General features: G+C 34.9%; 1 protein-coding gene across 9 annotated transcripts in view; it reads left to right on the top strand.

Moving 5' to 3' along the window:
• Positions 1 to 26,819, top strand: part of LOC130141959 (nipped-B-like protein) — a 167,648-nt gene that overhangs the window by 123,466 nt on the left and 17,363 nt on the right. For all 9 annotated transcript variants that reach the window (XM_056323291.1, XM_056323293.1, XM_056323289.1 and 6 more), the window contains 22 exons: positions 23 to 220; positions 367 to 438; positions 526 to 615; positions 1,747 to 1,850; positions 3,445 to 3,531; positions 5,745 to 5,976; positions 6,285 to 6,436; positions 6,814 to 6,894; positions 7,962 to 8,062; positions 11,827 to 11,965; positions 12,173 to 12,255; positions 13,281 to 13,413; positions 15,067 to 15,210; positions 18,953 to 19,042; positions 19,267 to 19,481; positions 19,582 to 19,684; positions 20,615 to 20,713; positions 20,816 to 20,962; positions 22,141 to 22,275; positions 23,711 to 23,809; positions 25,010 to 25,063; positions 26,248 to 26,356. In XM_056323291.1, coding sequence (XP_056179266.1) covers positions 23 to 220; positions 367 to 438; positions 526 to 615; positions 1,747 to 1,850; positions 3,445 to 3,531; positions 5,745 to 5,976; positions 6,285 to 6,436; positions 6,814 to 6,894; positions 7,962 to 8,062; positions 11,827 to 11,965; positions 12,173 to 12,255; positions 13,281 to 13,413; positions 15,067 to 15,210; positions 18,953 to 19,042; positions 19,267 to 19,481; positions 19,582 to 19,684; positions 20,615 to 20,713; positions 20,816 to 20,962; positions 22,141 to 22,275; positions 23,711 to 23,809; positions 25,010 to 25,063; positions 26,248 to 26,356 — 2,667 coding nt within the window. The remainder of the gene's footprint in view (positions 1 to 22; positions 221 to 366; positions 439 to 525; positions 616 to 1,746; positions 1,851 to 3,444; positions 3,532 to 5,744; positions 5,977 to 6,284; positions 6,437 to 6,813; positions 6,895 to 7,961; positions 8,063 to 11,826; positions 11,966 to 12,172; positions 12,256 to 13,280; positions 13,414 to 15,066; positions 15,211 to 18,952; positions 19,043 to 19,266; positions 19,482 to 19,581; positions 19,685 to 20,614; positions 20,714 to 20,815; positions 20,963 to 22,140; positions 22,276 to 23,710; positions 23,810 to 25,009; positions 25,064 to 26,247; positions 26,357 to 26,819) is intronic.

The following is a 26,819-nucleotide window of genomic DNA, read 5'->3' as shown; positions in this document are numbered from 1 at the left end:
TGAAAATGCATTTCATTTCCAGATTCTCGTAAAAGACATAGAAAGGATAGAGATGAAGCTTGGGAGTATGAAGAACATGACAGAAGAAGTTCTGGTGACCATAGGAGAAGTGGTTATTATCATGAAGGAAGGAGGACTTCTGGTAGTGGCCGTTACCGTAATCGCAGTCCCGATGACTCTGATATCGATGATTATTCTCCTCCTCCTAGTCTCAGTGAGGGTATCATTGTTTTAAATTTTTTATTTTCTTCCATAATACTAGTGCATTTTTTAAAAATATGTTAAACATTTAAAAATAAACGTCTTTACCTGCAGTATTGAATATAAGCATAAGAAATGTAAACAATTCTTTATTCTCTTAATTAGTGGCTAGAAAAATGAAGAAAAAAGAAAAACAAAAGAAGAGGAAAGCTTATGAACCTAAACTAACACCTGAAGGTAATTTTAGAAGATTTATTTTCTACAGTTTGTATTTTCTGTTTTGTATATAAAATAATTATATATACATTTATTTTTTTTCACCAGAAATGATGGATTCTTCGACTTTCAAAAGATTTACTGCTTCAATAGAGAATATTTTGGAAAATTTAGAAGACATGGATTTTACAGCTTTTGGTAATATGTCAGAAATTTTCAAAATGCTTCCCCCAATTAAAAACACAAGAAAGAAAAAAATTTGCATCTCAGTATTTTCAGACTTCCTCCTTTGTGATTTAATTGCCTGTGATACATGCTACGGTATGCTGCATTTATATGGCTTCTACCTTGAGTGGAGGTCTTTACCTTTCTACTTCACTTGCTGCTACAGGAAGATCATCTTTCTTCTTCCTCCCTGCAGAATCCAAAAGGGACATAAATCACAATGAGACAAATAATAGTCCCCTGGAGTGGAAAGGATACCTCTTTGGGATGTCATTAGGGTGTTCTCTTCTGTCAAACATATCTTTGTAAACAATAGTAATTAATGTAAGATGGTTCTCTTGCCAGTAATGTTTAAGGAACATCATTTTGCATCTGTTGTGTCTTTGTCCCAACAGAGCTTGATTATTCAGTTCAGCAGCAGAGTGCTTATGCACTGATGGATGAGGCACTGAATCACTGTATGCTCCTTATCCATTTCAGTGGAAAATAAGCCAGTTTGGCATAAGTGTCTGATGAATTAGTTCAGGTTGACCAAGATGACTTTCTATTGAAATGGATAATGGATCATTCATTAATTTTTTTCCTATCATCTTTGTCATAAAATTAGAACAAGGGGAGGAGCATAGTAAACAAAACACTACAGCAATGGTGTCTACAACCTTGGATTTAAAAGTGAAGTAATTAGTTCTTTCTGTATGTCTTGTAACATCATGGCATTTTTGTCAGGGTAAATGTGATTAAGATGCAGTGTATCCCAAGGTACTTAATTTTCTATGTGTTTTTCATCTGTTGCCCTTCCCCAGATTTGAACTTTTGAATTGGGACTACAGTCATTTAAGATTTGTTTTATTGTAATGAGGGTGATGGCACAAGAGCTGCAATAAATGGATTTTTCTATATTTCAGTCATATTTAACAAGTAGTCATTTTAACACAACCAAAAGTTGTCATCATGAGTCTTCATTAGATGGAACTATTAGATGCTAGCTATTTGGAAAATCAGTTCTTTTTCTTCACTTGGCTTTTTCATATTGACAGTAAAATACTAGTTGCCTTGAAGCCTTATTAGAAATATGATTGTTAATGTTTTAATTTTTTTTTAAAGGGGATGATGATGAGATTCCACAGGAATTGCTACTGGGAAAGCATCAGCTTAGTGAGTTGGGTAGTGAATCTGCAAAAATCAAGGCAATGGGCATTATGGACAAGGTACACCTTCATAGTTTTTAAACTCTTTTTGAACATGTAATTTTTTTAAACATACAAAATCTTGTGTCCTCTGTAATATTCTACCCTCTTCAGGTGTGCATGTGACAGGTACTGTGAACAGTTGTGCTTCTGCTGACTAGCTGAAGTGCTTAAAAAGTTGCTGCATCTTAACTGTTAGTGTCTCTGAAGCTGAGACATTTTTGTTGAATGGTCCTTCTCTGTGTTAACGCTGTCTCAGATCACTATATGCTAATAGGTAACACATGTCTGAGCCGTAAAATCTAAAATAATTAATCTACTTTCACAAAAGCACATCAACCTTTGCTTCTTACTGCTAGTGCTGAGCAACCACAGTAAAACAGAACCTGCTGACAAAGTAAAAAAATCCACCCTTTCTGATATATGCTGTTAGTGCAATCTAAACATATGATGTCCATCCAGCATCACACTGAACTGCCTACTTCCTTCCTCTCTCCAAAGAGTACTGTCAAACTTAGGAGATTTAATGCCCCAGGTGAAAATAAGAGTAATTTTCTGTAGTCTGCATATTGTGGTTTCTTTGCCGTACTCTTCCTGACTTCAGTTCAAGGGAACTTTCTGTTGGCACAAACTGTTGGTATCACACCTCTAGAAACAACGCTCTTGCTTTCCTTATCTTCCTAGAACTCTTGGCTTTGGGCAGTCCTGTGTTAAATTCTTACTCTGCCTGCTCACGACCACTTACTATGTTTATGAAGTATCTGTGAAGCCACTTATTATACAAATCACTCTGAAGGGTTTTCTTTAATCCAAGATTTAGATATTCTTCCTGGCATTTTCTTCGATCTCCCTACCTTCCTTTGTAACGTGTTATCAGCCTGAGTGTTTCTCTTTCCTGATAGTTCTCACCCTTAACGTCTGTCCCCTGGGGTTTTTTTCACACACGTACATACATATATGCATAAAATCGGAGTTTTGTTGCTTCTAAAGGTGAACACCAATAGTATGTATCTGGATGAATGAAACTTACTCTCCTGGAGTTTAGCATATTCTACAGATTATTTAATCATAATTCTGTAGAACATCAGTAAGTGAGTTTGAGTTACATTTTTTAACATGCTAGTTTTTCAAAGTTAACACAGTTATTAAGAATATGTTTCTTTTTTATGAGCATTCAGGTATCAGGGAATTCTATTTCTGCTTGACCATAGAATTTGGATTTTCTTTTAATAAAGCTCTATATGGTCAGTTAGAATTTGTGATTGATACTTGGACTTGGTAAATTTCTGTTTCTAGAAGCAAAAGTGTATAACTGTACAACATTAATTACAGCTATGCAGTTTTAAATACGTTTATAGGGATTTTGCTGATTGGAAATATAGTTTGATTGCAGTCTTAAAACATATTTCACTAGTTTAATTGTTGTCAGCATTCTCAGTCATGCTGTGTCAGAAACCATACAAGTCAAGATCCAGTCCTTATCTCAGATTACTTACAATTTAATTTTGTCAGAATACATAACATGTTCTGTCCTTCATTCATGGACATTTTTTTCAGCAACTTGGAAGCCATTGCATTCCTAGAGTTGTTTGATGTGTTTTGTTTCTTGTTTTAGCTATCCACAGATAAAACAGTTAAAGTCCTGAATATTTTGGAGAAGAACATTCAAGATGGATCAAAGCTTTCTACATTGCTTAACCATGTGAGTTTCAAATTACATCGTTTCACATCATTGTGTAGAATACAGTTTTCTTCACTTAAGTGCCATATAGTGATAGTTTCAAATACTCTGTGTGTAAGGAATTTCTGATTTAATGTGTATGTCATTAAGAGATTGCCAAATTTTAAGATTTGAAGTAAAATTCAATTGATTATATTTTTTCAGTACTAAACATATTTTACTATAGTACTGATAGATAACATGTATTGGGAGAAATTGAGTTGTCTTTTGACTTAATTTTAAATGTTATAGTTTTATCCTGAAATATTAATGGTAACTGGTATAACTTGCACCATTGGACATTTCTTTGCTACTTTTCTACGTGTCCATAAAAGATCCCTTACACAATGGAAAAAGTGTTACAGCTTTCATGTAGAGCATATTCTTCTGAGCATTAAGAACTTAGTGCTTTATTTAGGTCTGCTCTTATGCTGCAAAGTTGAAGTTATCAACATAAACAAAATTAACAGGAAGTTTAAAATTTTAGGGGGGGGGGTCTGATATTTCTAAAACTACGTGGGAATTTGGATTTTTTATGAGGCTGAAATGTGATATTATGCATTGTATATATTTATTTATTTCTATGCTTTCTAGTCAAAACAATATTTTAGTAAGAATAGAGTTCTTGAATTTAATGAAAAAACCCACACCTTTATCTGCAGAAATAGAGAATAATTATGTATATTGGAAAGGAAGAATTTGAACTTGAAAATGAAAACCAGAGACACATTACCTCTACCTAAATATTTTCATCTATATAGTTTGTTAGGTTTTCAAAGTTTCAGTACTGAATGTCTTTGGCAGTATGAAAAATAAGTGAAAAGAAGGTGCTGGTTTACCTGCTCTAATTCAATATGATTGAGTCTTTATGCCAGTGCCTCAAAAGGGGTATTTTTCTTTAACTTTTTTGTAGTTAAACTCAAGATTATTAAGCAGTTACTGAAATTGTCCAGTGATTGCAATTCAGAGACAAAGCTTCAAATAAAAAAGAAGCGATCTTTAACCAAACAAGTTCTAGATTTTTATTAAACCCATTAAACATGATTCATTCAGGTCATTATGTCAAAGAAAGCCTCTGCTAAGGAGTAAGCTTACTACTTTCTGAGTGCAGTGAAAATATCCTACCTCCATGTCAGGATATTTTTCAGAGGCAGATTGCACTTGCATATTCTTTTTATTTCTAAGATTAATGAAGGAAAAAAAAATAGAAAAGATTTAAAACTACTTGGGGTTTTGTTTTGTGGGGGTTTTTTGGGGTGTTGAGTTTTGGGGGTTTTTAAGCCTCCTTTGTGTAAGGAACAAATTATTTAAAGCCATTCTATGCAAGAAATTTACAGTGATCTCCTGATGTTGATTTTTTCAAATATCAATCTCTCTCATATATATAACGCACTGTGATATTTTTAGATTCTCTTACCCCAAAGGGAAAAAGTTGATATGGTTTCACCAACCCCTTATTTTTACAAGGAAAGCCAAGTGTTGAACTGTGCCGTTATACAGGCAGGAAAGATTCTTTTTCTCTGTACCAGAGAAGTTATTAAAGATTCCATCTGGTTTTGCTATTAACAGGTTTATTACAATATTTCAGTAGTGCTGGGTGGTCATAATTAACCTCATGTATGTTTGTTTTTATAACTTGTACAAACACAGAAATACAGAGATTCTATACCCTGTGCTAAATCTAAATGGTCATATTTGTTTTAAACCCATTGATAGTAAATGAGTCAGTCTGTGGAGAAAGTTGTATTCTCATGAGTTTTGTGTGACTTAACAGTCTTTTTGTGTAAGAATTCCCTCTAGCGGCAAAAATTAGACTGATCAAAGCAGCAACTGGTGTGCATAGGCCACTGAACAAAACTCTAAATGAATGAGTTTAGATTTTGATTAAGGTACATCATTATTAAGTAGAGAATGTGGCAGTCTTCCTTCATAGTGCTTCCCAGTGATACTTGGAAAGCTTCCTTGTGTTTTACCAGAAGAATACAGTGAGATATTGAAGACTTGTAACTTAGGGTTACAAATCTGTTGCTAGTAAAACAAACATTAGTTGATTTCCAAAACAATTTTTGTATCATAAATGTTGTATTTGTGTGTGTGTGTATGTAAATATATTAAAATACTGTTATCTTTTATTTGGTAAGGATAGAAATTTGACTTATTGTTTACACTATCTTGTTTTTTATTGCCTGTTACAGAACAATGACACTGAAGATGAGGAGAGATTATGGAGAGATCTTATTATGGAAAGAGTGACAAAATCTGCTGATGCTTGTCTAACTGCTATCAATATTATGACATCACCAAATATGCCTAAGGCTGTATATATTGAGGATGTAATAGAAAGAGTTATTCAATACACAAAATTTCATTTGCAGAACACTCTCTATCCTCAATATGATCCTGTGTACAGAGTGGATCCTCATGGTGGTTAGTGTGCTAAATGCTTTGTATTTAGCATTTTGTTGTCACATACATACCATCAGATATGGGTGTCCAACTTCAAGAATGGTTTTTAAAATTTTGGATTCAGAATTCAGAGCAATTATGAAAATATGAAATTTTTGCTTTTCAGCTGATTCTGCTAAATAGCTTTTTCTTCTGTAAGCAATTACATTTACAAAGCTGTTGTCATGGAGTTGTTTTGGGGACGTTTTTTGAGGAAGATGATAATCTTTCTTAATATTTGATGTAAGTGAAACTGAAAATAAATATTAAAGATTTTTTTTGTTTTCTAGGTGGTGTTTTAAGTTCAAAAGCAAAACGTGCTAAGTGTTCCACCCACAAGCAAAGAGTTATAGTGATGCTGTATAACAAAGTTTGTGACATTGTCAGTAGTTTGTCAGAGTTGCTAGAGATACAGCTTCTTACAGATACAACTATTCTTCAGGTAAGTTATCAGAAGAATTTCTGTCTGAAAATGTTTGGTTTTCTTTTCCCAGAGACTGTAAAGTGTGATTGTCTCAATGACATGAAGTATGAAATCAGTACAAAATTTTGAATTATTAACATCAGTGATTAGTTTGTTGTGTAGTATGTAATCTGAAGAAGAACATTTAATGTTCAAATCTTTAATGGCTTTTGTTGTACGCTTAAGAAAAGTTTAACCTGATTGTATTTAAATATCCTTTAATAACTTTATTTGCAAATAATATGAAGTAATACATATTATTGGATACCTTACCTGCTGAATGAATAACCTACTTGTGAAACTGCATAAATCAGTTTTAGTCAAATATACTTACAATAACTTCTTTCTGTTGATAGGTATCATCCATGGGAATAACACCTTTCTTTGTAGAAAATGTCAGTGAACTACAGTTATGTGCTATCAAATTAGTGACTGCAGTAAGTAATTTTTAATTTGCAGTTTCATGTTCCTGTACTTCTGAGAGTTACTAGGGCATTTACATAAGCTGTATTTTTGCTGGTAGAGAATTGGAGTTTAGAACTAATTTTATTCTTCAATATTTTTACAGTTTGGTATCATAATCTAGAAACAGTATTAAATCTACCTGAGCTCCAATTTGCAGAGACTCTATAGGAAGAAATAGCCTACTTAAGCCAAGGAATTTACTTAATTTTGTTTATGTTTTTTAAAGTGTAAACACAAACCCCATCCTCTTACCAGTCCTTTCTTGTCTTAAGAAATCTTAACAATGTGGTTTTCCTTATTTCCTTTGTTAAGATTTGAATTTATGCAATGGAATAAGCTTTAGAACTAGTAGGATACTTTTATATAATAGAAGAAGTCCTTTTCCTCAGAAGAGGTGGCTATGTGAAAAACTCATGGGGCAGATAAAATATTATTTCAGGAAAACTTCAGTGCAACACAGATGCGCTTGTTCAAGTGGAAATTTTCCATCTTTGTAAGGATGATGTACTCCAGTATTTATAAAAGTAATTCTACCTAAACAAAAGGAGAGGCAAACTCTACAATCCTGATGTGTAAATTGAAAGAATATTTCATGTCAGGAAAACATTAAACTTTAGATTATGAGGTAAAACTGGTTTCTCAGATGTGTTCTAAAACCATACATGTGTGCATCTTAATTTATGTTACCACAGAGTTTTGCTCTATACTGGAGTCTGAAAGTTTAGCATTACACTGTTTGACTTTCTTAGTGTATTGTACCATTGGCAGAAATTTTTAAAACATGGTATATTTAAGAGCTATTACACATTTCTGCTGTTTGAAGATTTTTAAAAATCCATATTTGAAAAAGTTTTTATGTATTTTATAAAGAAATGCTTGCTTTGAAAAAACAATGTATTAAAACCAAGGTATGCATCAAATATAATTTCAATGTCATGTAAAGTGTATATTTCTATATATTATTTTTTAATAATTTTTAACAAGCAATATTGTATGTAACAATAAATAATTTTTTAACAATCCTATAACTGTTAAATAGGTGTTCTCCAGGTATGAAAAACATAGACAGTTAATACTAGAAGAAATTTTCACTTCCCTTGCAAGACTACCAACTAGCAAGAGGAGTTTGAGAAACTTCAGGTAATTTCTGTCATAAATTGATAGTTTGTAGACAGTAGCATTTACATTTTTGTAGATGTAGGATTTTAGGCTTCAGTATTAACTTTTTTAAAAATCTGTGACTCCACAAGCTGCACTTTGTTAGAGGTTGATATTTCAAAACCTCTACAGCGAGAGCAGAATTGCCTGACAAATGTATTTTGTAATAATCACTGTTTCTTATGCCATCGTATTTATGCCTGCTTACAAAAATAATTTCAATATCTTATTTGTCTCACTAAAAATGTAAATGAGCCTAATGTTAGTGTGCATGCAAAGTTTTTTTGTTGGATAATTCTTTGGTTCTGCTTATATGGATTTCATACAATTTCTTCATTGCTAAAGCTTAATAGGAAAATTCTGGCTGAATTTCTTTGAGGACATACTCAGAGCACACTTTCCAGGAAATCAATCTATTACTCCTTTGAATTAGTTTCATTTAGGCACTACTCAGTTTACTTTAACTGTCTTTTAAGTGCTTCAGGTGGATTTCAGTGCATCTTCTGAATAATAGTATAGGTTCACGTTCAATTTGAGAAAGAACCTGACCTGAACTGGATTTCAGTTAAAATTGAGGTTGGACACTTTAAATTATTCTAAAACATTTGTTGTTGGCATTGATTTTGTTCCTTGCTTGCATACATCTTTCCCCAGACAGACAAATTGTCAATGAAATGGGTTGTCTGATCCAGGGTGGATGAACAGGAAATATCTAGGAAAAGAAATTCACTGAAACTTTGAAGTTGAATTCAGCAACCCTAATGTTAACATGTGTGCTTGTTCCTAGTATTTCTTACTGTTTTCATTATAGACATCAGAGATCTACCAAATAGGAAGGTAATATGCATAGGAGCATAAATGGTAGATACCCTCTGTGAATTAGGACCTTTAGCAGATGGAAATCTCAAAGCCACAATGACTGCACTGTTTATCTTTAGTTTCCTAGCTCTGGTCTGTTGAAAGACATTCCCTGTCTGTGGCTACAGTCATGAAGGGTACAGCTTACCTAAAATATGATATTAAAATATTTTCTCTGTAAAAATAGTCAAAGATAACGTCATAAAGATAATATTTGCAATCTGGTTTGTGCCCAGTTATTATTTTGATAATTTGGGGAGAATGATATCAAAGATTATCACCTTTTCATATTGTTAAGGGTAACTTTAAATGGCATCGATGTATGTATGGGTAGTAAATGCTGTACTATTTGTCAGGTTAAATCACTTGGAAAGGGAGAAATGTGAAGTAGAGTGTATTCATTCATGAGCAAGGAGCTTCTGGCAAACCTCAAACAGAAGAAGGAAGTTTATGAAATGTGGAAAAAGGGACAGGCGACTTGGGAGGAATATAGGAATGTTGTCACAACATGCAGGGAGGTGATGAGGAAGGCTAAGGTCTGTTTAGAAAAAAATCTGGCAAGGTATGTCAAGGACAACAAGAAGGGCTTCTTCAGTTACATCAGCAGGAAAGGGATGACTAGGGAAAATGTGGGCCTGCTGCTGAATGTGGTGGGTGCCCTAGTGATGAAGGACACAGAGTTACTGAATGCCGCCTTTGCTTCAGTCTTCACTGCCAAGGCTGGCCCTCAGGTTTCCCAGACTCTGGAGGCAAAAGAGAAAGTTTGGAGAAAGGAAGAAATTCCCTTGGTCGAGGAGGATTGCATTAGAGATCACTTAAAGCAAACTTGACACCCACAAATCCATGGGCCCTGATGGGATGCACCCCTGAGTGCTGAGGGAGCTGGCAGATGTTATTGCCAAGCCACTCTCCATCATCTTTGAAAGGTCAAGGAGGACAGGAGAGGTGCCTGAGGACTGGAGGAAAGCCAAGGTCACTCCTGTCTTCAAAAAGGTCAAGAAGGAGGACCCAGGAAACTACAGACCAGTCAGCCTCACCTCCATCCCTCGAAAGGTGATGGGACAGCTCATCCTGGAGGTGATCATCTCTAAGCATGTGGAGGAAAAGAAGGTCATCAGGAACAGTCAACATGGATTCACCAAGGGGAAATTATGCCTGACCAACCTGATAGCCTTCTGTGACTGAATGACTGGCTGGGTTGATGAGGGGAGAGCAGTAGATGTTGTCTACCTTGACCTCAGCAAGGCTTTTGACACTGTCCCCCATAACATCCTCATAGGTAAGCTCAGGAAGCGTAGGTTAGAGGAGTGGACAGTGAGGTGGATGGAGAAGTGGCTGAATGGCAGAGCTCAGAGGGTTGTGATCAGCAGCGCAGAGTCTAGCTGGAGGCCTGTAGCTAGCGGTGTTCCCCAGGGGTCAGTACTGGGTCCAGTCTTGTTATAACTTATTCACCAGTGACCTGGATGAAGGGACAGAGTGTGCCCTCAGCAAGTTTGCTGATGATACAAAGCTGGGAGGAGTGGCTGACACACCAGAAGCCTGTGCTGCCATTCAGTGAGACCTGGACAGGCTAGAGAGTTGGGCAGGGAGGAACCGAATGAAGGTCAACAAAGGCAAGTATAGGGTCCTGCACCTAGGGAGGAACAACCACACACCAGTACAGGCTGGGGCTGACCTGCTGGAAGGCAGCTCTGCAGAGAAGCACCTGGGAGTTCTGGTGGACAGCTAGTTGCCCGTGTGTCCTTGTGGCCAAGAAGGCCAATGGGATCCTGGGACACATTAGGAGGAGTGTGGCCAGCAGGTCGAGGGAGGTTATCCTTCCCCTCTACTCTGCCCTGGTGAGGCTGCATCTGGAGTACTGTGTCCAGTTCTGGGCTCCCCAGTTCAAGAGAGACAGGGAACTACTGGGGAAGGTCCAGCAGAGGGCTATGAAGATGATGAGGGGACTGGAGCATCTCCCTTATGAGGAAAGGCTGAGGGAGCTGGGCCTGTTTAGCCTGGAGAAGACTGAGAGGGGATCTTATCGATGTCTACAAATATCTTAAGGGCGAGTGTCAAGAGGATGGGGCCAGGCTCTTTTCAGTGGTGCCCAGTGACAGGACAAGAGGCAACAGGCACAAACTGCAACACAGGAAGTTCCATCTGAGTATGAGGAAAAACGTTTTTGAGGGTGACAGAGTGCTGGAACAGGCTGCCAAGAGAGGTTGTGGAGTCTCCTTCTCTGGAGATATTCAAGACCCACCTGGATGCAATTCTGTGCAACCTGCTCTAGGTGAACCTGCTTTAGCAGGGGATTGGACTAGATAGTCTCCAGAGGTCCCTTCCAACCCCAACCATTCTGTGATTCTGTGGTCATACCAGCTTAAAGACACTGTTACATATTGAAGTTTATAGTCTGTTATGCTTCCTGATATTACCATAGGTGTAACTCTTGTAGAAGTCAGTCCAGGTCATGGTCACTATTTTCTCTTGTTTAAAAGTCCTGCACATTTTACATACTGTTAGGACAAGTTCAGTCTATTTTTTTTAATGTTGTTTTGGAAATGGATATGGCATTATAATAAGCATATTAGTAAGTGCCTTAGCATGTAGGTGTTTGATTTATTAAATATTTATGTAGATTTTTCAGCTGCTGAACTTCAGAGATACTCTAATAGCCCATCTGTGGGCTGTTTCAATTCATCTTTGGCCTGAGAATAATGCTGGATTTGTTAGACCAAATCTTTCACTGCATACGAGGGAAGAAAATGACTAGATAACTGTCTAGAAAACAGTTTTCTAGCTGTGGTAATAATTTTAGACTGATGTTATTTAGAACCAAAAAATTTTGGTTTGTTTTGTCTTTTTAGTTTAGTTTTAGTGTTAATGATGTATTTTCTTATTAACAGGTTAAACAGCAGTGACACTGATGGAGAGCCTATGTATATTCAGATGGTAACAGCACTAGTTCTGCAGCTTATTCAGTGTGTGGTGCATTTGCCATCAACAGAAAAAGATTCTAATTCAGAGGAGGAATCAAACAAAAAAGTAAGATTTTTTTTTTGAGAGCTATAAATTTTTGTGTGTGTGTGCAGGAATGAATTTGTAGGTATAATATTTTATGATGGTGCTCTAGTAATTAAGCTTTGTAATTTTATGTCTGCTGTAATTATTTGATGACTGAGAAGCGCTGATCTAGAAATCATATTTCTGTGTGTGCTAAAATATTAGACAAATACATCTTGTTATTTTTAGGTGGATCAAGATGTGCTAATTACTAACTCATACGAAACAGCCATGAGAACAGCACAGAACTTCCTTTCTATTTTCCTTAAGAAGTAAGTACTGTTGCATTCTTTAGTGTATTGATGAAACCAACTCCAAATGAAACCTGTCACACCTTAAGACAAATCAAACCACTTTGTAATGCTAAATGCCTACTAATAAAGTTACTTATAACAGTATAGATCCCTAGGACAGCTACCTGTCTGGACAAATGTTTTTTATGGAACAGAAATTCTGCAGAGAGTTCTTTACACATTTAAGAATCTGTCTGATAGTTTACGTAGGATCATTTTATCAGGGGTCTTTTACTCATCTGAAGCATGGAAGAGCAGAATGAGTACATATTTAAGTGATGAAACCAGATTCTTTCAGTCATCAGAATGACAAAGATGTAAAAAACCTAAAATTACTTTCATTTAGATAGTTAGGAATATCAGTAGCTCAACAGGGGAAAGAAAGTACACCTGAATAACCAAAGGACTTGTAATATAAAGTCCTGAGGTTTTTATCATGTTAGCCTTTCAGCTTAACAGTAGAAATCATTTACAAGCCATCTAGCCTTCTCTCTGCATACTTCTGTTATCATTGAAGTTAGGAATGCCACATATAAGTGAAACACTATTAGGTATGTTATCTTTTGATTTTTTTACATTCTGATTTTAAACTTTTGTGGAGCATAATACTAAGATGTCTTATCACTTTGAGATAAGTCAGACCAGGTTTAAGGACACACCACCTCCTAAATACCCCACTCTGGCTTGAGCTTTAGAATTTTACCTACTATGTCCATCCAAGTTAATGCAGACTTTAACTCAAAGCAATAATAAAAAAAAAACTTATGAAAAATTATGCTATCCTGGATTAGCTGCTTTACTCACAGTGCAACTTGGAGTGATGACTATTTAAACTATTTGTCCATAAATGGATAAAAACAATTTTTCTGCTAATATTTTGGATATTTTTTTAGAATCGCATAAAACTGGTTTTCTGGTTAAACATAGGATTACTTCTGTCTGCATCAGAAGAAAAGTTTAAATGGCTCTAAATTCACTTACAAAATGTATTTACTTTTAAAAAGGTGTGGCAGTAAACAAGGGGAAGAAGATTACAGACCACTGTTTGAGAACTTCATTCAAGATCTTCTTTCCACAGTCAATAAACCAGAATGGCCAGCTGCAGAGTTGCTACTTAGCTTATTAGGAAGGCTATTGGTAAGGGATTCTTGTTCTTAATTATTATATTATTTCTTAATACAATGAAACTTGTTTATTTCAGCTGTTGTGGTTTAACCCTGGCCAGCAACCAAGTACCACTCAGCCGCTCGCTCACTCCCCCTCACCCAGAGGGATGGGGATGAGAATCGGAAAGGAATGTAAAACTCAAGGGTTGAGATAAGAACAATTTAATAGGTAAAGCAAAAGCCATGCACACAAGCAAAGCAAAGCAAGGAATCCATTCAGCACTTCCCATGGGCAGGCAGGTTCAGCCATCCCCAGGAGAGCAGGGCTCCATCACGCATAACGGTTACTCGGGAAGACAAATGCCATAATGCCAAATGTCCCCCCTTCCTCCTTCTTCTTCCCCCAGTTTATATACTCAGCATGACGTCATATGGTATGGAATACCTCTTTGGCTAGCTTGGGTCACCTGTCCTGGCTGTGTCCCCTCCTGATTTCCTGTGCCCCTCCAGCCCTCTGGCTGGCAGGGCCCAAGGAACTGAGAAGTCCATCAGTGTGCTGTCAACATTGTTCTCACACCAAATCCAAAACACAGCACTGTACTAGCTACTAAGAAAATTAACTCTATCCCAGCTGAAACCAGGACATCAGCTCAGACTATTACAGGAATGCTTTTTGATTGCTGACACACACATGCAGCATCTTAGGATTTTCTCACGTGCATCATTATTCTGTAATGCATAGAAAATAAAATTTAGGTCAGAAGATCATTGATATGGAACTTAGTAAAGGTCATATGTATACAGTTTCTCATGGAAGTCCACTTCTATTCCATGATGTTTCCCACATTAAAAAATGCCATTGTATAGCACAGGGGTCCTCAAACTTTTTAACCAGGGGGCCAGTGCGGATGAAGGGGCAGGCAGTCATCTGCGGCTGCTTGGTTTCCCCCCCCAACCCCTGCCGGGGGGGTTCTGTAAATACTGGGGGCCGGATTGAGGACCCTGGGGGGCCGTATCCAGCCCACAGCTGTAGTTTGAGGACCCCTGGTATAGCATCTAATAAGTGTAGTTATTAATTGGGAATAAAGTCAGACTAACAGCTGTAATTATTCATGTTAAATACTTCTTTGGACTATTCCTTTAGCACAGAACCTGAGAATTAAGTAGTTTGGTCTTTTACCAGTAATAGCACATTTACTTATGGAATGTGGCATTTTACAGAATGTGAGTTTTTTCATTGACATGTTTTTTGAGAGTTGTTCTTCAGTATTACAATGTAATTAACACAGTAATTTGAGCTGTTTCTTGAAAAATTTTTTGTGGCCTTGTTCCTCATAAAATGTAGCTTGCTTTATACTTTTCTATATATCAATGAGGAAGTTGCATTATGGTGCTTAAGATCTATGCTACTGCAAAGGATATCTGCTCTACTAGATGTTCAGTTTATTTTATAAAATACATATTTTAGAAAAACTATAACAGGCATATTTGTAGAGAGACCAACGCAATAAAGGCAAAAACATTAATGTAAAGTAAGGCGTGTATCTGTGACATAATAGTAAATTTTATATTTTTATGCAGCATAGAAGTGGAATTTTTAATAAGGTCAAGCAGTGTCCTGTGTAAAGAAACTCAGTTGCATAAATAAATAATTTTTTATAACAGTTTATTCTGCTTTTCTTAGGTTCACCAGTTCAGTAACAAATCTACAGAAATGGCATTAAGAGTTGCATCACTTGACTATCTTGGAACTGTAGCTGCAAGACTCAGGAAAGATGCAGTCACTAGCAAAATGGATCGAGGATCTATAGCCAGAATCCTTAAACAGGTGTGTGAGAGATCCTGTGCCAACTGGATTGTGATGTATCGATTTAAAAATTTGAACATTTTAAAGATGTGTGAAAAACTGGTGTTGTGGAGAATGAATTTTCATTGCTGTTCAGATTTCTGAATCAAATATACTCAATTTATAAGTATCACATTTGTTAATTCATGTCTGTCTTACGCTGTCTCCCTAGTGATCATATTAAGTGGTTAAATACAATGGTAAAACCTGTTTTCTTGTGACATTATGGAGGAAATAACAGCGATAGTTGGATTCTATCTTAAGAGGCCTTAAAAATATATATGTGTGTGTATGTATGTGCATTTGCTATTGCAAAGTGATAATTGAGCTTATGACACTCGTACATGAGCTTTAGAGTTAAACTGTTAGGCTTGGAAGGTTAGTTTTTATGTGATGTAGCTGGTATTGGTTGGGGTTGTTTTGTTTTGTTTTTTACTGAACTTGCAAATATCTTTTGTTAGAGAATGCATATTTGCATTTCTGCTAATGCTGCTTATCAAAATGTCTCCCAATCTGCAAGAGTGGCAGCAATTAACAAAGCAATGTATGCATTTGGGCTCTCTTCAGTACATAATATGATGAGAAAATCTTGGGTCTTATGTGCGGCGAATGAAGAGACGGGACGTAGCAAGCAAGATGTCGATTTATTGTACACAATCACGAGTTTATATATGTTCTCAGAAGCTGCACACTTTAAACAGATTGGTTCTTGAAGCTAAGCGTTACATACTAGGCAATCCCTGATTGGTGGTTAACTACCAGCAATTAACAGCAAGGTGTTATCTTTCCTTGGCGCCATTCTTGGCGCCATCCGCCATTCATCCCCCACTCCCCTATGCTCTGTATCATGTTAATTGTTGTCTAGACAAACTCAAGCACATTCCCCTCAGCTAACTGATTGCCACTTTATGGTCCTGATTTCCAGGCCCCCTCCTGCACTTATGTGTCCTTTTAAAAATGTGGACTTGCACATTTCTTATGGATGCTATACATTCCTTTCTAAACTACTAATTGTTCTCAGCATGATTAGATCTGAAGTTGAGTAGTCTAGTTAATTTCCCTTTCATTTACCTGAAAAGACTCCATATCTATTATATGTGTTTTATAACGACTGTTACAAATTTGTTGAAGGAAAAACTTGTGCAATTTACAGGCATTCAAGGAAAGAATCAAAATTAATCTACTCTTTTATGAGGCTGATACTTCCCATAACTTTTGTCATTTAGAATTTTGTACTACATATAGTGTCAAATCTTTATGTCCATGCCTTAATATAATTTGTACTTCTGTATGCTAAGGGGTTATAATTCTCTGTTGGCAGTGATTTTGACAATTCTACATTAGACTTCTTCGTAGGGAAATATTTTCGAAGAATTCTTTTCTCCTTATCTCCAGAAGTTATATAATAGTATTGAAAGATATTCTAAAAAGTGGTGACCTGAATTTTTCTATTTGTTTTGGTTTTTTTATAGGATCAGGCAGTAATTAGGCATTGGCATCTGCAGAAAATAAAATTGCTGTGGGCATTTTTTCAGTTACTCAGGAAGCTTAACATCAGTGATGGTATATAGTACCATCTGTACATTAGGGAAGGTGTATACTATACAGTACCATCAGGGTAGACAGTGTATTGTTTATAAATGATTTGTAACCTAAGAACAAATAACTACTTGGAAAGGTTTACGTGACAGCTAAGCTTCACTTTGTTGTTCAAATAGCAAGAAAATAAGATCCCCTATTGGTAGACTTATTCAGCTTTAGTCATTGGAATGATCTTAAATTATTGTTTTAATTCAGAAATTAACTTATACCTCTACAGATTTTTCTTTCCTGCTGAGTTGAATACTTAAGACTTGATATTTCCTTCTACCCTCTGATATCATTGCCAGGATATTCCCCAATGATTGATGAATGCTTATAACTCTGTCTACTGTGGTTTGGACTCATGAACCATAGAATTAGATTTAGGAGAAAATCTGTTCTTTTTTGATGTTTTTTTAAACAGTAGATTTTTTTTCATAAAATCTGTCATAGATTGTCAAATTGATTTGAACACTTGTGCATGCTTTTCATTAGTTTATCTCTTGATGTGCCGATCTTCTGGACCTTTTTCTGCTTGCTGATGTTTGCAAGCTATATTATGTGCTGCATTTGTGACAAGATTCTCAGTCTCTGCTGTTCATACAGAAATTAAGATAGAAGTTTTATTGCTGAAAAAGAAAAGTGTTTTGTATCTGAAGAAGTTTAAGCCAGAAATTTTTCTTCTACTTTTATTATCAATATTGAATATGCTTTGTTACAGACTTCACAGTTTCTTTTTGTTTATTCTGAGTTTTTCTTACTTGTTTGAAAATAGGCAGTTACGGTTCATCAAGCAACTTTTTTTTTCAGCCTCTTATCCACAGAATTTAACATAGCTTAAGGTCAGACGTTCAAATCACAATTTGCACATATATTAGGGTGACAAATTTATATCAGTAAACCTGTATTAGTATTATGTACACTGTAAACATGTTTTGAATTCTTAAACTCATTCATTTTGGAAGAAAAAAAATCCTTTTTTCTGCTGTAGCATCAGCAATTGCAAGGACCTGCATATTTTAGTATAATACTAAGGAAAAAAGGTGGTTTATGTTCTTGGTTTTATGCTGCCTTGTAGGTGTTGAGAAATTTTATTTCTGATTTATTAACAAGCTAATTGATACTGATTTATTCTCTATAACCTCTATATGGGGGGAAGTACATTGTCTGATGATCACATACAAAATCATTGTTCAATTTACATAGGCTAGAACTATTTAAGAGATCAGAATATACATATTTCCTATAAAATAGCTTCTTGGAAATAATACATTCTGGGTTTAGCATTCATACAGTTTAGATATTTACAAGCCTGATGTATAGTATCCAGAACTAGTTCTCAGATTAATATTTCATCTGTAATCCTTTTTGTGCATCTTAAAAGTGCTTCACAGGAAAATTAATATTACCCTATTCTGTAGATAGGCTTTATGCACTAGGTAGCATTTTTTATAAAATATGTGTTTGTTCTGAAGCTTTTTGACTGATAGAAACTTAGTTGAGTCTCAGAGAGCATGATTCTTTAGTGCTTAGGAGTGTTTGGGAACAGCCTCTGTAGGTTCTTTCCTAGATGGATTGAGCATACTTGCTGCACTTTCTCTGTATAGATGCTTTATCCCTCGGATATTTTTGCAGAGGGATAAGTTGTGGGGGTTTTTTGAAGTTTCCCATATGTTTTTACTGTTGACTGTGTTTCATATTTATTTTCATTTGCCTTTTTTGCCTTTTATCCCTTGTTCACCTGAGAAGTCACTGTTTCAGTATTTAATATTGGTGAGAGAGTTAACAATGACTTGTATAGGTTAAACTTTGTGTCAGTCTACTACATGTGATTTCAGCCTTTCTTTTTTCCTCAGGGACAGAGGGTCTTCACACAAGATCCTAGAATGAAAACTAATCAAATGAGTCAGTCTGTTTTAAAACCAGTCTTATTCTGCTGTTAATCTTTTTTAGACTTTGGAGCCAGTCTAATTTGGTTTAGCCTGTATAAAGTTTAGAAGTAATTGATTAAAAAATTATTAGTTGTATTGATAATTGCAGAACATTAACTTCAGTGTATTTTATATGTGGACATGCAGATTTTCAGATTCTAATTATCATTGTGCAATAGTCTATTTTATAGCTATCTTTCTATTTCTGACAGGTTTCAGGAGGAGGAGATGAAATTCAACAGCTGCAAAAGGCTTTGCTAGATTACCTAGATGAGAACACAGAAACTGATGCATCATTAGTGGTAAATTTCAGCTTTCTGATGTCAAGTGTATATAAAAATAATTTCATTAACATGTACTGAATAAAAAGCATATTAGTGCTTCAATTAAATTGTCACACTAACATATACTGTTGATTGTGTTTTCCAAAATATGATTGATGCATTAGACTCAATCTCATTATAAAGCCGTTAATTTCACTCTTCTATATCTGTTGGTTTCTGTGTATCCTGCTGTATTTCTCCAGTTTTCTCGGAAGTTTTATATAGCACAGTGGTTCCGTGATACAACTATGGAGACAGAGAAAGCAATTAAATCTCAGAAGGATGAGGATTCATCTGAAGGAACTCATCATGCAAAAGATGTTGAGACCACAGGACAAATCATGCATAGAGCAGAAAGTCGCAAAATGTTTCTTCGCAGCATTATTAAAACTGCTCCATCTCAGTTCAGTACATTAAAGTACGTTTCAGCACCACTGATTTCTTTATTAACCATACATTTGACATTTTTAATAATTTTAGATAAACATGTCCTAATTAAAACATTGTATTTGTTGAAGGATGAATTCTGATACTGTGGACTATGAAGACGCATGTTTGATTGTTCGCTACTTGGCCTCTATGAGGCCATTTGCCCAGAGCTTCGATATTTATTTGACACAGGTAAACTGTGCTGGAATTCTTAGTTGAGTGAAACACAGTTGGTTTCTGATTCTAAACACTTTTGCCGTAGTGTGCAATATCTGTTCATTGTTGAGCACAGATATTTAACAGGCCGTGATAACACCATATATGCTTTCATATTCTGTATTGATGACATAAGTGCTTATATTTCTTTTTCTTGCATGCATTTCATATGTCATATTGTACATACATTATTTTATTTGTCCATGTATGTATATGGCAAAATCATTATGTTAGATGTACACAGTAAAAGAATAATTACAAAATGTTGACATCTTTTTTACAGTTTCTGCAAGATGCATGCTCATTTGGTAATATTAACTCATTAAATTGATATTAATTTGATTTGAAAATACAAGCTAACTTGGTCAGTTGCTTGCAGTGCATGTTACTATCACTTTGGAAGCTGTTTGACCAGTGTGGTTTCTTTCCTTTTTCTGGGAGAAAAGCACTAACAAGTTGGCATGGTGACATGTTTGAACTCCAGTACTAGTTTAGTTTAGTTTGTGTTACTTTATATTGATCTGCATACAGAGCCATTCTTAAAATTATAGTGCCCAAATCCAACTCTCCTGTTGAAAGAACCACGGTGAAAGCCACAACCAAATGGCAAAAGTAATTTAAAATTGAAGTGACTCTAAAGTGAATATATGGACCCTGTGTAAATCTTGTTTGGGACAGTCTTAGAGATGTAGCAAATCCTGGTAAATATCCACACTCAGTTATCAGTGCCATGGAACATCACTTTCATGCACCTTTTTACTGTCTGAGAAGATATATACAATTTTTAGTAGAAAGATATTATTTTAGTTAAATCATTTGCATGTTATTCTGCGACATTTTTGCCTGTTAAACATTGTTTGCTACCTTCCCAAAGCAATTGAATCTTTGTTTTTGTTCCCTTATTAGATTCTGCGTGTACTTGGTGAAAATGCAATTGCTGTTCGAACAAAAGCCATGAAGTGTTTGTCTGAGGTTGTTGCTGTAGACCCCAGTATTCTAGCCAGGGTAAAAAAAATGAAATGTCCATAATGCACATGCATTATTTTGTCATGCTTGAAAAAATCTTTATTTCTCATTTTTGATCTGTGCTTTATTTGTTCTTTTTAGCTGGATATGCAACGAGGTGTTCATGGACGATTAATGGATAACTCTACTAGTGTACGAGAAGCAGCTGTGGAGCTGCTCGGCCGATTTGTGCTCTGTCGTCCTCAGCTTGCTGAGCAGTATTATGACATGCTGATTGAAAGAATATTGGTATGGTGACTTGTGATATTTATGATAAAATAAGTGTCATTGGAAAATTTGTTTTCAACTGAATTTTTATGTTTCATAATATGGAATAATGATCCGAAGAGTAAATTATATCTTATTATTTTAATCATGCTTTCAAGACCAATCTTGTAAAGTGTATCACTTGTTTCCAGCGAGGCTTTGTTATGTCAAAAGGTAAACATACATAGAAAGTTGTAACGCATCAGAACCAGGATTATATTCCTTTTGATTCCTTTATTAAGGCACAAATTAAGTGAAATGAGGAATTTTGCCACATCTCTGAAGTCTGAGATGTGGGTTACTGAGGGCAGCTCAGTAGTGTGGGTGATGAAGAAATACCTACAACACAGTAATCTAAAGTTGCCATTTGTAATCCAAAAGAAAAAAAAAAAAGATACAACTATTTTGGTTTTCTGTGCTATGTTTTAAAGGCTTCTTAATATAGTTTTTGTATAAAAAGTGGGTTTTGTCTGGATGTTCAGATAAAATACAATGTTAATTTAACTGTAAGATAACACTAGCTTTTAGCATCCATCAGGTTTTTAGTCAAATACTACTCATTTGCTATAGTTACATGATAAAACATATTTGTGAAAGATTTTGGAGATGTGCATATGAGCATGCATAAAGCTGTTCATCCTGACATTCAGACTAAACAGGTTTTGAATAAGGTAATATGAAATGAAGCTGCTACTCCTTTCTCCTTAGACGAAGCCTAGGAAAGTGGAAAAGATTTGCTGCGTGTAGCTTATCCATAAGCTTTATCCAAAGGCTTTTGAAGTATTACAGTCCAGATCTACAAAGGGTCTTGTGTTCCAACAAAGTAGCTAAAGCATCATCACATCTAGCTTGTAAGCTCTTGAATTAAGAAGTAGAATTATAAATTTGCACCATCATGAGCTCTTAAATGGGAGGGTATAAATGGAGGAAGCATTTCGGTGTTCTGGGGACTCAGTCAGAAACTTTAGAATTACTGCAAATAAAGTGGTACAAGCTGTGCTTACCTTTTGTATAAATGCACTCCAGAATATTTTAGCTGCCTTTTCTAAATACGTTTTGCCGGTCAGATTGGGTGATCTTCAAATATTAATTCATATAATACATAAATTAATTAATATATCTGATTTGTTTTCAAGAGCATAATGCTTTTCTCCTCACAGGATACTGGTATCAGTGTCAGAAAAAGAGTTATAAAGATACTTAGGGATATCTGCATTGAACAACCAACATTTCCCAAAATTACAGAGATGTGTGTGAAAATGATTCGGAGAGTCAATGATGAAGAAGGCATTAAGGTAGAATGATATATATATCCTTCAGGATTTTAATTGTCATAATGTGTTTCTATATTTTGACCAAAAACAAAAACAATCAAAAAAGTATTTCATTGCTCCTTTGTAACCTTTATGATTTTTATTCATTTTTATTTTTTGAGAGCAAATATCTTAGCTTTCTACATTGCTGACTTGATTTTCTTTCTTTTCTTCTGTTTTCTTCAAGTTCTTTCTGACAACTAAAAGATTTTAAAAAGTTATTGTCTAGAGATGTTTTTTTCTTACAAGTGTTGTCTCTGGCACTTCTCTTTTCTAACAAATGAAATTGGCATATAAAACTCCTTTCTGCAAACAAAATTTAAGTAAAAATTAAGTACCTTATGTTAGTATATGCCAGATTTGCCAGTTCTGTGTATAAAAATTATAAAGTATTCATCTGTGCTAATTTTGCATTAATTCTGAATGTTTAATTAATCAGTTATTCCCCCTAAAATGTTGCTTATGTGATCATATTCTACTCTTTGTGCAATGTATATGCAGAAGGGAATAAAACTAAGATTATGTGTTGAAACATAAACCTGACACTGATGTATGTTTGATTTGGCAAAAATTTTTAAAATTGCTGGGTAATTAAGAATATACCTGTATCACACTTTCAGTGGGATTTGAAATCTGCAACTTTAAAGCTGCAGCATATGTTTTTACCACTTGAGATACCTTAATGCCAAGTGGCTTTCTGAGAAGACTGTTAATCAAGAAATGGATGAACAGCTGGATCCAAGGTGCTGCTAGGAAAGGAGGATGACTTTGTTCGCTTTCCTCCTTTCCCTTACCTTTCCAACAACCTCAGAAAGATGAGGCAGTATCTGCAATGTATTTTATTTTTTTTCTTATGTCTCCATGGATGAGGAAAGCTTCTTACAACCATATGCTTTATAAGTAATTCAGGAATAATTAGTTCACTTTCATTCTATTCCATCTTTTCCTCCATCCAAAAACATTGGAAGGGAACAGGCTTCCTATGCTTGGGTAGGGAGACTTGGCTTCTCTCTTTTTCCCACCTTGTCACAGCTGTTCTGAAAATGCCAAAGTAATCTACAGTTGCTGTTAATTCTGCTGTAGAATTTATAATCTTGTGTTTGGTTGTCAGCTTCTCACAGTACTGTGTTTTCCCAAGGAATGCAAGTTAGTGCACAAAAGTGGTAACTCAATTTTCTGTAGTATCAGTTCCCAGTGATCATTTTAGTGAAGCTGGCTTAGAGGCCAATATAACTGCTGTAATAGTAGATTTCAGTCTGTATCAGATAACATTCTCTAAAACAGTCTCGCTTACGTTGAATAATTTCTTACAAAATGGCACGTATCATCAACAAATCTATTGTATGGATGTATTAGAAATAATACTTATGTGCCAAGATAAGCTTATGTATTTCTGCTATTTTTTTTTCCCCTTCAGAAATTAGTAAATGAGACATTCCAGAAGCTCTGGTTTACTCCAACTCCACACCATGATAAAGAAGCAATGACCAGGAAAATACTAAACATCACTGACGTGGTATGTTAAGCAAATTTGAATTAAGTTGTGTGTAAAATTTGATTATGTTTTTAGTATCTTTGAAATATTGCCTAGTCTTTTAGAATACAAAAAATATGCAAGTAATTTGATTATCAGGTGGTTTTCTTTATTCAGTGTCAGGAAACATATGCTAGAATTATTCATCTGATGGAACAGGCTGTAGGAAACTTTAAATGCTCACTAATCTGCTGGCAGTCATAACTGAGACCACGTTATATTCAGGTTATATAAAACACTTGTTCAGTTAAAACACAATAAATTTCTGTTATATTTAACATTTTCCAGGAAATGCTAGTAGCAGCATATAGTTAAGCCTAATTAAGAGGTTGTCTCTTAAAAAAAAATTATGTCCTCAATTGATAACATTTATTTTGAAAGATTAATAAACTGTTTTAGTAAATACAGGGGTCATGTTCTCACTCAAGGTAAACTAGTATCTGCATAATTTTATCTACTTTTTAGGAGCAGCAAATTAAATAACGTGTCTCAAAAAACCCACTTGTTTAAAATAAAATGCTTATACGTTTATAGTGAAAACGTGTTGTGTAAAACCACTGTGCTGAGAAGGTATTTTAATATCAATTATACCAAGGTGTAAATATCAAATAAAGGTAGTGACTTCGCTACTTAAAATTATGGGTTTAAACTCCATCATGCTTTTCAATATTTTTACTAAATGGTAGTGTAGCGTGCGTTTTTCCAGACTGAGAAGTCAGTTGATTTGACTTCAGCTTAATTCTCAGTTCTCCAGCCAATTCTATTTTGGAGCACCTGTGAGCTGTTCCTGACATACGATACCAGTGAAAACTTAGTTGGTTTATATTAAAACATGTATATGCATATATATACACACATTCATTTTTTATGTCAGGCTTGTATTTGTGCTTTAATCAGTACAAAATGTTCTATGAAACCAAAATTTGGTTTATGCTAGAGCCAACAATCTCCAGTAAAATGGATAGGTCTTGTGTTGTATGGGATACAAATTCTGGGATTGCTTAAATGGTGAGAACTATTTTTCAAATGCAGAAGACAGTTTCTGATCTCCAAAGATATTGTACTGAATGTATATGAAAATATATCTATGCATGTTTACTGATCTTTTAAGATGACATCTGTATTGAAGTAATTTTTCTTCAGATGCATTTTTTAACCAGTTTATTCCAAAACTACTTTTAGGTTGCAGCTTGTAGAGATACAGGGTATGATTGGTTTGAACAGCTTCTTCAAAATGTAAGTAATGAATTTTGAATGTATGGCGCAATTGTAAGAATTTTAACATTTCTTTTGGTACTAAAACACATTGAAGGGAGACTATAAGAGCAGCCCTTTACAGTAGACAAATTCAATTCATACCCTTTAAACATTTGAGCTTTTTTTAAATCTTCATTGGTGTAATTTTCTTTGTCTCCAACATTACTTTCTTTCTTTCAATATGATCTGTTTTAAAAATAATTCACTTTTTGTTTTGGGGAGAGTTTTTGGATTTTTATTTTTAATTTCATGGTCTCTTCAATAACGAGTGACATAACATTAAGTCCACAGCGAAGATAATTCTGAAATGAGGCCTCTAGTGTATTGTGGGGGTGTGTGTTAATGGTAGATAAGTGTATTTTCATGTCAAATATATTTGTTATGCAGTTTATAGAAGCAGTGAATCTTCAGAGTTTAGCTTACTTCTACATTATATTTTACTCTGATTTTTCTAATAAATGAGCTTGCTTTGTTTATATCTCAGCCTGTGTTATTTTTCTCCTCTACAATTTGTATGCACTTGTTAATTTTCAAGAAAAATTAACAAAAGCATGCATGGGGGAATTGGAGGTCTCCAAAGATTTTACTTTAGCCTAGAGTGCCATGAAAATAGGTAGCCAAGTAAACCAAAGTGCCTCAATGCCTGCACTGAAGTAAAAGCTATAGTATGGGTTCAATTAAATGAACTGATTGAAATGTTCATAGAACTATGTTTCATCTTAGTTTTATATTTTTGCTTAGTGTCAAAAACAATGTTCCTTTTGAATTTGCTTTTTTTTGTTTTTTTCTAAGCGTTTTAAAAAGCCTTCTAACTCCTATTAGTTACTGCTGGCAAGTATGACTACATTATTGTTTTCTGCATTATTTCATTAAGCACAAAGTTAGCTTTCATCCCAATGCAAAAATCAGTAGAACTGTTCTGTTCTCTTTTGTCTTTTTGTTGCAGTTATTTTTTCTTTACTTATCTTGCATTTTGGTTTGATTTTATATTTTTTTTTGCTTCCCTTAATTTTTCTTTACCACGTAACTTTTATGGAGAAGTTAATTGCTTTTGTAGTGCAAATTCCTTGTGTATCTGTAGTAATTGTTATAAAACCAGCATGTATCCAATATAAATGAATGCACTCTTAATACTAAATCATTTTCTGTTTCATCTGCTATAGCTGTTGAAGTCAGAAGAGGATGCCTCATATAAACCTGTGAAGAAAGCCTGTACCCAACTTGTTGATAATTTAGTTGAGCACATTCTTAAATATGAGGAATCTTTATCAGGTAATATTGTTTACAACCCAGTAGCTCCTTTGAATTTTATGTGATACTGTAACAGTTGTGGTTCAAATTACTATTGTGAAAAGTGACTGTTACAGAATTCCTATTATGAAATTGATGGTAATGAATTTTTGCATTTAAGTTCATTGTGAACTTTTAAGCACTGTACAATAATAAAGCTTCCCTAATTTTCCCTAGCTAACCACAATAACAGAACTACTTTTAAAATAAATTGTTCAAACTTTTAGATCACTAAAACCAAAACAAACATGGCAAGCTTTATTTGCATTAATACGTTCTACAGTTGTAATAAGAATCATTAGCTGGGCCACTCTTCTGTGTACAGTAAGTAGCTTAAAAACTAGTGATGTCTTTGAAGCATCTATGCTTCTTATATCACATATTTTGAGAACGTAATGTGTTAACATTTGTATGTGATCGCATCTAATCTAATAAGAATATTCTG

The sequence above is a fragment of the Falco biarmicus genome, chromosome W (assembly GCF_023638135.1).
Source record: "Falco biarmicus isolate bFalBia1 chromosome W, bFalBia1.pri, whole genome shotgun sequence".
Classification (NCBI taxonomy): Eukaryota; Metazoa; Chordata; class Aves; order Falconiformes; family Falconidae; genus Falco; species Falco biarmicus.
The sequence above is the reverse complement of the archived record's forward strand: the minus strand, read 5'-3'. Positions and strand labels throughout refer to the sequence as shown.